At 41.5% G+C, this 12500-nt stretch overlaps 2 protein-coding genes across 2 annotated transcripts in view; one reads left to right on the top strand and one right to left on the bottom strand.

The window, feature by feature from the left end:
- LOC138053018 (translocation protein SEC63 homolog) overlaps positions 1-8494 on the top strand; it is a 26543-nt gene extending 18049 nt beyond the window's left edge. The window contains exons 17-22 of the mRNA XM_068899690.1: positions 2904-3044; positions 3499-3755; positions 4903-5065; positions 5384-5482; positions 6011-6115; positions 6850-8494. Of these exons, the coding sequence (XP_068755791.1) occupies positions 2904-3044; positions 3499-3755; positions 4903-5065; positions 5384-5482; positions 6011-6115; positions 6850-6969 (885 nt within the window). The 3' untranslated portion in view covers positions 6970-8494. The remainder of the gene's footprint in view (positions 1-2903; positions 3045-3498; positions 3756-4902; positions 5066-5383; positions 5483-6010; positions 6116-6849) is intronic.
- A 3860-nt stretch (positions 8495-12354) lies between these two features.
- Positions 12355-12500, bottom strand: part of LOC138050786 (neuroglobin-like) — a 9869-nt gene continuing 9723 nt past the window's right edge. The window contains exon 3 of the mRNA XM_068897073.1: positions 12355-12500. This exon is cut by the window's right edge and continues 1826 nt beyond it. The gene's annotated coding sequence lies outside the window, so the exon portion shown is untranslated.

Raw genomic sequence — 12500 nt, 5'->3', positions numbered from 1 at the left:
TGCATGACCGAGGCAGAAATCGATGCGTTAGTCGACAATACTACCCCCGGGAACTCAATGGAGTTTTTAATAAAAAAATTATTCTACTCGGGTTTGTTGGATATAAAATGATTAAAACCAACCATTATCTATCACTTCATATCCAGCGCGCCCTCGTGGAATAATTGTTAATTATTTTCGAACGTAGCTTTTCGCGGTCGATTGGCTTTGACAAAGGGCAACCGCTTAAAGTGTGAGCTTTTCACTCTCCCTAATCTGGTCAATTGACCTTTCTCAACTCGGTTGGAAGTACTAACTTCCCGTGTTTTAGAAACCCTCCCTAGCAGCTCCACAGTTTCTTGGAAAATTTACCCCAGTTGAAAAAGGTCTGCGCGACCTTTTTCAGGTTTCTATAACTCGCTTAGCTAAAAGTCGTTTTTCTGAAGAGTCATTCTGTTTGTGATGTAACGATAGCCTTATTCCCGGTAAATGGGAGGGATTTCATTTTACCGGCTCAAAGCTCGTAAGTAACTGAAGATTTCTTCGAAGTACTCCAAAATACTGTGAGTTAGTACCTTAATAGGCTGAGGGGGCTGTGTATAGAGAGTGTAACATTTCAAGTAATCATATAAGGGCGTTGACAAACCCAACTAGAGCCGTGTTCACATTAGGTCTCGATTGTGATCGAATTGTAATCGAATTAAATATGAAATAGGTTCACATCAACTAATTACAGTCCCTGATTATAACTGGGTTATAATTACTTCAAACAACCTCAAGGGGGTTGTTTGAAGTAATTACAGTGCGTAATTGAACAGAATGGCGAACACGTGGTGGTATGAGCAGACGAAACTTCTAAGCGCTTTATGGAGCGAACATTTGAAGATTTGGATTTGTCATCTTCTGTTCTCAGAAGCTATCCTTGGTTCTCTCCTCGCCGCAAGCATGGTGATGTTGATCGTGGCAGCCACGCGATACGGCGCCATTTTGTCTCACACTGCGTTGTTACCCTATTGTATTTGAATTTTCGCAGATGTGAACAGAACCATAATTGAACAAAATTGAATGGAGTATGATAGCGGAGCCTGAATTATACTTCCGTTGATCATAATTAACGTTGAGTGTGAACACGGCTTAGGATTCATGCTGCGTTAGTGGGAGAGAGAGAGAGAAAGATTTATGCAAATTATGAGGTCGCATTACCACCGTTAAAAGTTCAATGACTGAAGGAGACAACGTGTCGGCCATTTACTTGTAGGTAGAACGGTGAGTCGCTTTCACAGGGTCCGAAATTGCGCCTTGCTGGTCGCCAATGCGACTAAAAATGTAGTACTGGCGACCACAATTTCACAAGTGGTCGCCAGTGGGCGACCTACTATTAAGTTCAGAGCCGTTTGCCAACAGGTATCTTACTTTTAATCCTGCCGATGTTTTTGAAATAAAACATGAAAGGAGTTTTCCCGTTAACTACCTCCATAACGTTGCAAGCCGCTACGTTTTTTGTAGCGTGTGACAGAACGTGACTGGTGTTTCCGTAGCTAAAATTTTCAACAAACTTAGGGCAGATAGATTTCTTTATTACATTCGAGGTCGGAGACATTTTCTCTCCAAAATGTCCGCCTTCGAAACCGGAAAATAATGCTTGACACATACACAAAACTGTGCGGTCGTTGCTTTCTGGTATCCATAAAAAAAGTTCAAAACGTGCATTTTCAGGCGAAAATTTTTGGCGACCACAATTTGCCATCTGGCGACTGAAAATTTTTATCTAGTCACCATTTGGCGCCTGTATAAAAATGTTAATTTCGCACCCTGTGATTCAAGATCCAGTCTGTGCCACCTTCTGCAGGCCAAACTGCTGGGCCACGCTTCTTTCTTAGTCAACATTTATTTCATCATCACGCGCCGGTCCCATTCTTTATCCCGTTCACCAGACTTACGGAAGGATTTCGCTGTAATAACGAATGATGACAATATTGAGCTTTATTAAAGTGTCAGGTCTTCTATCGCTGGAGCACTACTTGTGGACACTGTACGGAGCCTGTACAGTTCTGTACATGGCGGAAGGAAAATTAGTTAAACTCAACTCAGATCGAACATTGATTTTAAGGAGAGGGGCAAAACTGGGGTACCCGGAGAAAAACCTCTCGGAACAGAGTGGAGAACCAACAAACTCAATCTACATGCGACGCCGAGTTTGGCTGAGAGGGGACTTATCACACATCTGCGCCATCTCTGGTTCCTGTAATCATCTGAAGCACATGAAGCCAATAATAATAATAATAATAATAATAATAGTCGTACCAATTGTATTGGGGGCTTTACGAACAGTGCCATTGCGATTGAAGGGCAACTTAAAGAGCATAGGAGTAGGCACATCAATTACCTTAATCCAGAAGTCTGCATTGCTGGGATCAGCAAGGATACTAAGAAAAGTATTGGAAATGTAAAGGACAGGGAAAAGAAACATTTTGGTGTTTATTGGCAACTTGTTGTTGCCCGACACCACAATTTTACCAGCTGTTAAGAACTTAAGCTGAGCAGTATGACAATGAAATAATAATAATATGTTTATTCCCTCTTTGCTAGCATTTGCTAAATTACGAGAGGGGTCAGTAACTAGAAAATGCATAATAGCACGAGATTGCAAAACTTAATTGGACAAAAATAACGGTTACCCGTAATTGAAAGTAATAAACTTCTCATTGCGCAGAAGTCTGTTGTTGTTGACGCACATCCTATCCATGGCTAACAAAGCGTTCGCAAGCTTGACCTCGGCGCTCTAACAGTGTATGTAGGCTAGAACGAACAAGCGTTTGATCATAGGTAACTTAGGTTTAGCAGAATAATGCGCATAGCTTCCCTTTGCATGGAAGCTACAGTAAGATCACGCATCGATTTGTGATTTTTTTTTTACTTTCCAGGGCTCCCCGCAATCCGGAGGGCAAAGAGTTTGGCAGAAAAACAAAAAGAAAGGTAGGAGGGCCAAGCCACAAAAACAGCAGCCAAAGAGAAAACAAGTAAAACAACAACCGAAAAAGAATAACTCTTTGGAGGAAAAAGAGGTGAGTTTGTTTGAAAGCCGAAAGAAATGAAGCTGCTGTTCATCGTACAAAACCGAAACTAGATGTCGTTTGGCGTCTTAGTCAATGTTACTTCCATCTGCGCCTTTTTCTTAGTGCTTGCGACTTCGTCAGTTTATCTGGGCCGTGACCAGAGCTGTTGGTTTATAACCAGAGGCGAATGTGTTAGATTCGTTTTTCGGCTGTTGATCAACGTTTTTGACGTGTCAATAGTGCAATCGGAGCAGCGAGAGCAGTGATTGTTGTGCAATGACTGTAGAATTCGAGTAGCAAAGAGATATTGTATTGAAGAATCGTTACAGGAATAAAACGTGGGAAATGAAGCTAGTGAATTTGGGTGTACCCTCACGTTCGTTACAGTCCGAGCCGTGACAGACACGAAAAAGATTAAATTGTTAACTGTTACTGAATTGTAAAACAACGTTTATCATTTCAGAAAGCTAGCGAAGAGAAGGAAGAGACAGGTGAACGGAAAAGAAAAACCAAATCGACGAAGAATAAAAGTAGGCAAGAAGAGAACGACGAGAGAGACCCAGAAGATGACGGAAACGGAAATGAAGAGAAAGAGGAAGCGGATGGCGAAGAGGATGAAGACGAAGATGAAAAAACAAATAATAAGATAGCAGAGAAAATCAAAAAACCTAGTAGAAAGCCACCACCAGAGGGCGAGTCGTCTGAGCTGGACACCAGCAGGTTTGTTTTCAGTGCTGTTTATAATAGGGAGCCGAAGCACGAACGGACGTTAACCGGGTGTGGACATTTCCAATGCTTGGACGGTACTCCGAGATTATTAGACTAATAGTCATTAGTATCACCCAACTAGTGGACTAATGCAAATCCTGCATTTAAATTGGCTACGCTACTAGAGGACTATTAGTAATAGTCCTCGAAGCGAAAACCATGACGCTTTCTTTCGCTTTATTCCCAAATAAAGATTTCTTTAACTTGCTTTTGATAACTTTATTATTGCCTTTTTTATCCGACTAGTTGGGTGATACTAAAACAATTAGACCTGTAGCCCTTGCGGGCTACGGGTCTAATTGTTAATTAATCGTGAAAAGACACTAGTCCATGGCTCAAAAACATCTCATGCTTTTAAGCTCCCCAATAAAGTTATAATAGAATTTCGCGATGATTGACCTGATTGTATTTGTTACGCTTGGTGATTATCTAAATAATCTCAGGCGACAATCGTAGCCATTCAGAGGCAAGACTGAATGGAAGACGTTTATGCAAACGTTGACCGTGTAGCACTTATATTTTAAACAGATTTAACTGAATAGAGTGTAATGTGAAGTGCTCGATTTCTATCCCATATGAACCATATGAGCGTTAGCCCTACTGATGGAAATGGGCCCACACAAGGACAGAGAAAAACTCTGACCAGGGTAGGAATTGAACTCACGACCTTCGGGTTAGATCACCGCTGCTCTACCGACTGAGCTACAAGGTCAGACGGGAGCAGGCCGTGGGAACTGAAGATTTTAAAGTCATGGCAATGAACATGTACAAGTACAAGGAAGGATTACGTTTTTGCAAACGTTGGCCGTGTAGCACTTATATTTGAACAGACTTAACTGATTAGAGTGTAATGTGAAGTGGTAAGTTGTCTGCGTACGTTATCTATATCTACCGCTTAGCACGGATACTACTTATACTTGCTTTGCGCTTTGATTAATGATAAGCTCCAATGATTTGTCAGCGTCGTCATTTTTGTCTGAGGGTAGTCAATTAAAACCAATGTAAAACTGACGAAAAAGCGAAATGTTTTCGACGGTTTACTGAAAACGGCTCAAGTTTAAACCGTGCCTTTAACTGTGCTGTTTTTTCCATTTTTCAGCGAGGATGAAGACAGCGACGCTCCCCAAGAAGATGCTAGTGCTCGTTATTCCGAAGATGAAGCCGAGTGGGACCGACTACAAGCCGACGTCAAGAATCGGGATAAGATCTTAGATGCAAAGTCGAAAGAAAGCCACATCGTACATGCACCTTACTTCCCAGAGGTAAACACAAGACAAGTTGAAATCGATATCAAATTTCACATCTTTTGTTTGATTATTCGTAGAAAACAGATTGAATGTTTTTCCTTTCGCTCACAAGACGCTTTCTGGAGCTTCATGTGGCGGGAGGGGTTGCAAAAGTTTCCTCTATTCGTTGTCACGTGTGTCCAGAAATATAGTCGTATCTCATCTTTCGCGGCGTTTTTGCGCAGGCGCAACTAGTAGGCAACTCTGTATGTAGGCCAATTTTGCTTTCTGCCAGCAGACTACCGTGTGGTTGGCATCAGCTTATTTGCGTAACTTTTTTTATTCAATTCCTAGGAGAAACAAGAGTGGTGGTGGATTTACGTGACTGATCGCAGGAGAGCAGAACTTATAACACCACCGCAACAGATATTTAACCTTAAAGATGAGGAAAAGGTAGAATGACAACAGCCTTTTTCGGTAATCTTTGGATCGGTAATGCTAAAACCCCAGTTGACGAGAAAAACTGATAAGCAAGTTAGTAAACAAAATTAGAGGTATCCAAATGATGACTAGATTCCGATTCCTAACTCGGTTCCTACCTCATTTCCATTTCCTAGTTTAAAAACTCAATCAGAACTACAAAAGGCGCTTGGCACTGAGATACTTCCGTGTCAAGAATGGCTTTTTAGCGTAAAAAGGGAATCGTTTTTTCCCCCGTGTATTTATGACCCGCGCGCTTCGCGCTTGGGCCATACATAAGTCAACGGGAAAAAAGCTCGGTCCCTAATTTACAGTACGGACCTTAGGCTTGGTTCTATTTCTCGAATTTATTTGCCAAAAATAACATGAAAAATTTGCTAGAAAATGTTGCATCACAATTTCAAATTTAGCGGGGGCCGTACTGTTGAATACGGCCCGCAAAATTAGCCAATCGCGTACTGTCTGAAAGCTAGAATAAGCGATATTATTTTCTTCTTGCAGTTGGAATTGAAGTTTCAAGCTCCTCACAAGGCAAAAACCTACCATTACACCGTCACATTACGCTCAGACTCGTACTTAGATGTGGATGTGCACAAGAACTTCCATGTAAGTAACCAGCGGTCTGTACTGAATGAGCACGCGGACTAGGTTTAAAGACGGCAATTTTTGAAATGCGCGTGCTCACAACTCGTAGTCGTCCTAGACCTCGTACTCCAATCTTATTTTTTGAACTCCCCAGAACCGTTCGGCGTGAGAACGATTTGGCAGTCCGAAAGTTTTCGGACTTGTTACGAGTGTTCTGGTGCCATACAAAGATAAAATCTTCAGGCAAGTTGAAAACCTTTTAAGAAGACCACCCTTTCTTCAAGTGGCTTTTGGAGCCTTTCAGAAACATGCCACTGAAAAATCATTTGTAAGTGAAGAACAATCTGTTGAGCTATGTGAGAAATGGGAAAGTTGTTGAACGACTTAACGATTCAGCAATTTTTTGTTATCGCGAATGTTGAATGAAGTTGAATCCGATTGCCCCCCTTCCCCACCCCTTCCCCCCCTTCCCCCCCCCCCCCTTTCAAAATTGTTGGAAATGCGCCTGCGCACCAATCGGTCTCTCTCAGACGTATGCATGTCCGTATCCATAGTAACAACCGCGGCTGCAGCCTGGAACTGAATACCGGGGGACTCGTGAATCTTTGTTGAATAAATTGTTGATTATGTGTTGAAAGCATTTACCCACCCCAGCAGTCGACATCCTTCAACAAAATCGAACGGATGTGGAAGCCGTTTTTCCCGGGTCTTGACTGCTATGATGCTTCCTAAAGTGCATTTTTAATTGATTGCAGATCGATGTAGAGGAAGCTAAAGAAGTTGATACTAAACAGTGGGACTTTGAATCAGAAGAGGAAGACAAAGATGATGTAGATGAGAGCGGAGAGAGCGAGGAAGAAGAGTATTCGGACTAAAAGCCGCACAGCTCAGGAAACAAAAGATGAAGAGAGATGAGCGATGGAACTGATCTAGATCTCATTCGCTTTGTTACTTTATCTCTTTCTCGCTGTTCCTTCCCTAAGGAGCTCGACATCTCCCTTGCTGGATAAACTAACCACTAATCTGATTATCCGCGCCTTGATCAACACCTTGTTTCAAGTTTAAAGGGATGTCTTACTTCTCTCCCCGCCAAATTTAACATTAAATCTTACGTTTCAATATTAGCATATTCAGAAAGTATTTTCTCCAACATCAACTGAAACACGAGCTTGACGAAAGTGAGAAATTAACATTTCATTTCTTGATGTACGAATAACAATAATATGCTTGACATCACTAAAAGCTAATTACAAACTAGGCTCCTTACAATAAAGCCCCGTCCACTCAGAACAATTTTATGTTGCAAATGCATTTGATCGTGTAGATAGCACAACAAATAACAATTGTTGTCAATTCGCAGTTGAACGAGTCAGCAATGCCTTTGGACAGTAGAGATAGAGCAGAAGCAAGGCGAGGTTGCTTGGTCTCTCTCCAGTGGCGCTCGACAAGACAAGAGGCAGGAATAGCTGTTATCGGAGTTATCAGCGGTTTTGCCACATAAACGAGGCTATGGGGTCATTTTGTATCGAATTGACCCTTAAGCCTCTTTTGAATGTAGTTTTAATTAAACATAAGAAAATGTGCCTGCAGGCTCATCTCCAATAAGGTCTATTTGCCACATTTACGTGACAAGCCGTCTACACTAGCAATTTTTCGTATTTGACAACTATTATTCGTCACATAAAAGATAACTCGCCAGCTTTTCAGTAAATACATTTGTAGGAAATGAAAATTATCACTCCAAAATTATCACATAAAAGTTGCTCGTGTGGACAGGGTTTAATCCTCCGAGAACCGTAAAAACGAAACATGGTTTGTTCCGGCAGCAGAATACCACAGCTGGCCGCTCTGCGAAGAAAGCAACATTTCGTTGCTCCTTCTCTTAATGATGCCCGATTCGGGAAGAATCCAAACGTTGGACTGTTGTTCAAATAAACCAACACTGTTGTCCTATTCACAAGCCCCCTCACTTAATTAAATCTCTGACTTGCAAACATAAGACCGAAAATCTCTAGAATGATCTCGTTAAGTAATCTCCGACGTCATGTTTAGTTTTGTTAATTAAGATAAGGGTTCAAAGGGGGGTGCTATTGTCGGCTATGACTTGTTTCCATATCTCAGAATACCCTTGGACGATGGGCGCCTGGGTTATGGTTAGGGATCTGTGTTAGTTCCCAGGCGCCCATCGTCCATGGCATTCTGAGAACATCTATTGTCTTTGGTACCAATATGGCGACAAGAATGGAAATGGAACGTGCAAGCCAAGTATAGCTATTGAAATTGTTTAATTTGCGTCGTTAGTCATTTCAATAAAAATGTAAAGGCACTGGGTACATAAGGTGCCAGGCCAGATCTAATTTTATCATGCGGAATTAAACAAATTAAAAGTGAAGAAAAGAATGAGTATGGAGTGATTAATCTAAAAGAGTTAAAATGAATGTGTTTGCAGAAGGTTTGGCAAAAACAAGAGGCTGCATTTCCCAACATGGCAGCAAGAACGCGTCCCTCCAAACAATCACAGAAACGCTGGCGCAGTTACTTTATATCCCGTCACTCTTTTCCAAAACGGGATACAGAGCGGCAACCAAACAATCGCGATCTAATGAAATAAGAGGCCAAAAAAAAACTGCGAGGTTCGTGGATGCTTCAACATTTTAAAATAGTGAACAACCTCGTTTCAACCAGCCCCGAAGGGCCCCAGTATCTTAAAAATCACTAGTGGAAAGTGAGAATAGAGACTCTGGGAAATCGCCACACTTCGATTCCAGTGCTTTCGTGGGATGAGAAAGATACTGAAACTTCGGTTGTTCTTCAACTTTTCTCGACGAAAGAGTTCTCATGACTGCTTGCTAATGAGGTTTTCTCCGGAGCTTGTCAATTATAAAAGAGAGTTTTTTTGTTTTGTTTTTTTTTTTTGAGAGAGAGATGGACTTTTAATGTATCGCGACTGATACATAGGTTGCTAATGAAAACATGGTTGACGCAAAAATAACAAGGTTGGTTGCATTGGGAAAAATAAATTTTAAAACTGTTGTGTTCTAGAGGGATCCACCATTCTTAAGCGCCAGCTTAAGACGCTTAAATATCGACATTTTATAAAATCGTTTGATCTAAACGCGATCAACACATAATCGAACATTTAGTATCGCGCGAGCCAAACAACCAAAAGCCTATTAAGAATCGTTTTTTATATGACGTACACGTACGCAACGTCTCTACAATTGCAAGTCACCAAGCCGAGTCAACGGTAATTGAGCAAAAAAGAAGAAAATAGTTCACTTGAACCAATGTTTGATCGAGAGTTGCTAAAGTAACTCGTTTAGCCACCGAACGTTAGATGGCGTAGGACAAGCGCACGCTTACCCCCAATCTCCCCCCCTACCCTCTTGACTACCCGGGCAAAAGGCTTCAACATCCGTTCGATTTTATTGAACAGCGATGTTAAAACAGTTTGACCCCACCCCCTCCCCCTTCAACCGTGTTAAATCATGTTGAATCGACGTTGAATGAGTTCAAAAGCGTTTAACTCTGCTTCAACAATCATTCAACATTTCTTTTGTTGTCGTGAATGTTGAGTGAAGTTGAAACCCTTTGCCCCTTCTTACAATATTAGGGAGCTTAAGCAACGACAACGGCGACGGCAACGAGAACGTCATCTCAAAATATAAATTCGCGTTATTGTAATCGCTTCGTTAATATTTCAACTTTTTTAATATGACGGGGGTGTGGTAGTTCCTCAAAAATGACGCTGGTAGGAACGGCGCTCAATTTAGGGCAGAAAATGAAAATTTATCCTCAAGTAATGACGTTTTCCATAAAACCTAAAATTTGGCTATTTCACGTTGTAGTTTTGCTGACGACGGCAATGAAATGGACAAAAGTGAAAAACACACGTGCAGGGCGTGCAAAGCTATTGTTTTTGCCTGCTAAATATGCCTTTGATCAAACATAACGCCCACCAATTCCGCGCGACACAAAAATGTTGCATTGTTTTGCCGATCTTCCAAGAAAGTTGTGTTCTGAATCGAGCCACGTGGACGCTTCTAGCCAATCACGAATAGCTATCTTATTTTCAAGCCTAGTTGTAGGCTTCTAAGCATCCAATAGGCCTTTTGCAACTAACGATCACATGGTACAAAATCCGCCATGCTGGAGGGCAAGCTCATTATTATTCCCCCACTGGGACATTAAAACAAAGAGACCTGAAGCAGTCCAGCTTGACTTGCCTTTGTTTTAATGTCCCACTGGGGAAATAATAATGAGCTTGCCCTCCAGCATGGCGGATTTTGTACCATGTGATCGTTAGTTGCAAAAGGCCTCTTTGCAGCATTTGCAACCAGATGGCGGACAAGTACGGCGAGAACGTTGTGGTTGCTGATCAACAGCCAGAAACCTTGATCAGCGAATATGAAGCAAGAACAAGTCAGATAGATAAAACTTTATTTAAAAATTGGCAAACTCTACAGAACTAAACAAAATACTCGGTCTACTTCAAAACTTAAAACTACTCTAAAATCATTATAAATACTCAATTAAAAAATGTCTGCATTCCTTGCATGAACACTAAAGTTATGATCTAGAAAGTCCGCATTCTCGTGAAAAGGCGTTCTTGACCCTCGAACACGTTTGGACTGATCTTAGAATTTAAAAAGATATGCATAACATTCGCCGTTCTTACAAGAAAGTTTGTCCGCTAGGTTGCTCAAGGCTAAGTCTGAGGAACACTGTTAGTCGCCTTTGTCTTGATCGCTCCGTTTGGAGATGTCTGGTGCAATAGCGTTTAAAATTCGGCAAATCTATCCGGGATCATTCTCATAATCTCCTAAATGTTGATGTATCTTGCAGTGAGCATATCCTTTTCTACGCGTTCTTTTTATCATTGCTTGGTTTTTCCTAGTTTGAATCCATCATTTTCGTCTTCCAACAGTTCGAGTAGCGAAAACGCTACGAGCGGTTTTCGTTTCAGTTTTTGCGCCAACTTGAACTTGAACCAGTTTCGTCAAGAAATTTCGGATAGTGTTTTGCCACTACCTCCACATTTACATCCAACAATGTTGCATGTTGGATGTTGCATCCAACTTTGTTCGAAAATTTGGCCAGAGCTTCCCTAATACGGAACTTAAGCAACGACGACGGCAACGAGAACTTCATCTCACAATATCAATTCGCATTATTGCAATCACTTCATGGCTATTTCAACCTTTTTAATATGACAAGGGTGTGGTAGTTCCTCAAAAATAACACTGGTCGGAACAGCGCTTAATTTAAGTCCCGGGCAAACGTCTTCAAAATTTGCTTCAACATCCCTTCCATTTTGTTGAATGATATTGCACGATGTTGATCGGTGTTGAATGCTGCGGTGGGCAAACGGTTTCAAAACATCATCAACATTTTCATTCAACAAGGCTCACGAGACGCCTTGTATTCAGTCCCAAGCTGCAACCGCGGTTGTTACCATAGAGAGCTTTAAGGCCTGGCCAAACGCTCGCAACATTTCAACGCAACATCTTGGAACATTGCTGCATGCAATGTTGCGATCTGTGTTAAACGGGGTGGCCAAACGCACGCAACATTTCCATCATTTTCAACGCAACATGTCAATGTTCATGTGCCCCAGGCCCCTTGGCGCAACAATGTTGCGTAAACGTGGCCAAACCAGTACAACGTCATGCAACATCTAAAATGTTGCACGAAAAATTTGACCGTTTTCAAATTCGATCCAACATCATCCAACATGTTGTAACATATCGCAACAGGGTGGCCAAACGAATACGAAACGAAACGAAACGACTACGAGTACGAGATTTTCTCATAGAACAACAGTAAGCGGACGCAAACCAGCGTCATTTTGGCGGGAAAAAGGTGATACCTTCCTCATTTTAGTACGAGATTTTGCAAAAATGTTGTCGTGTCAAAACAACTCAACAACACTGTACCACTCTTGGCATTTTTGGATCAGCAAGAAGGTTCAACTACCAGCAATACGAACAACTGAGTAAACTATGCTGCCAACATAGAGTAAGATTAATCGACCGGGTTAGAAATTTTCTGACTATTTTCGCTAAAAATTTAACGGGCAGTCAGATCTCGTACTCGTTCTCGTCCTCGTCCTAGAATCTAAAGCTCTCTTTTGTACACGGACATAGACCCTATGCAAAAATGGTTGCCTTTAAATTATTCTTTTGTTCATATTCAAAATAGCCCAACTAACTTCGTTTTTGAGACAAAAATTCTAAAGAATTTGTTATCCCGAACGAGGTTTGTTGGGCTATTTTGAATATGAACAAAAGAATAATTTAAAGGCAGCCATTTTTGGATAGGGTCTATGGATACGTCATTGAGAGACCTATTAGTGCGCCCACACATGCTCGAGCAACTATGTGAAAAGATCGAACGAATGTTGAAG

The sequence above is a fragment of the Montipora capricornis genome, chromosome 6 (assembly GCF_036669925.1).
Source record: "Montipora capricornis isolate CH-2021 chromosome 6, ASM3666992v2, whole genome shotgun sequence".
NCBI lineage: Eukaryota > Metazoa > Cnidaria > Anthozoa > Scleractinia > Acroporidae > Montipora > Montipora capricornis.
This window is presented reverse-complemented; position numbering and strand designations above follow the sequence as displayed.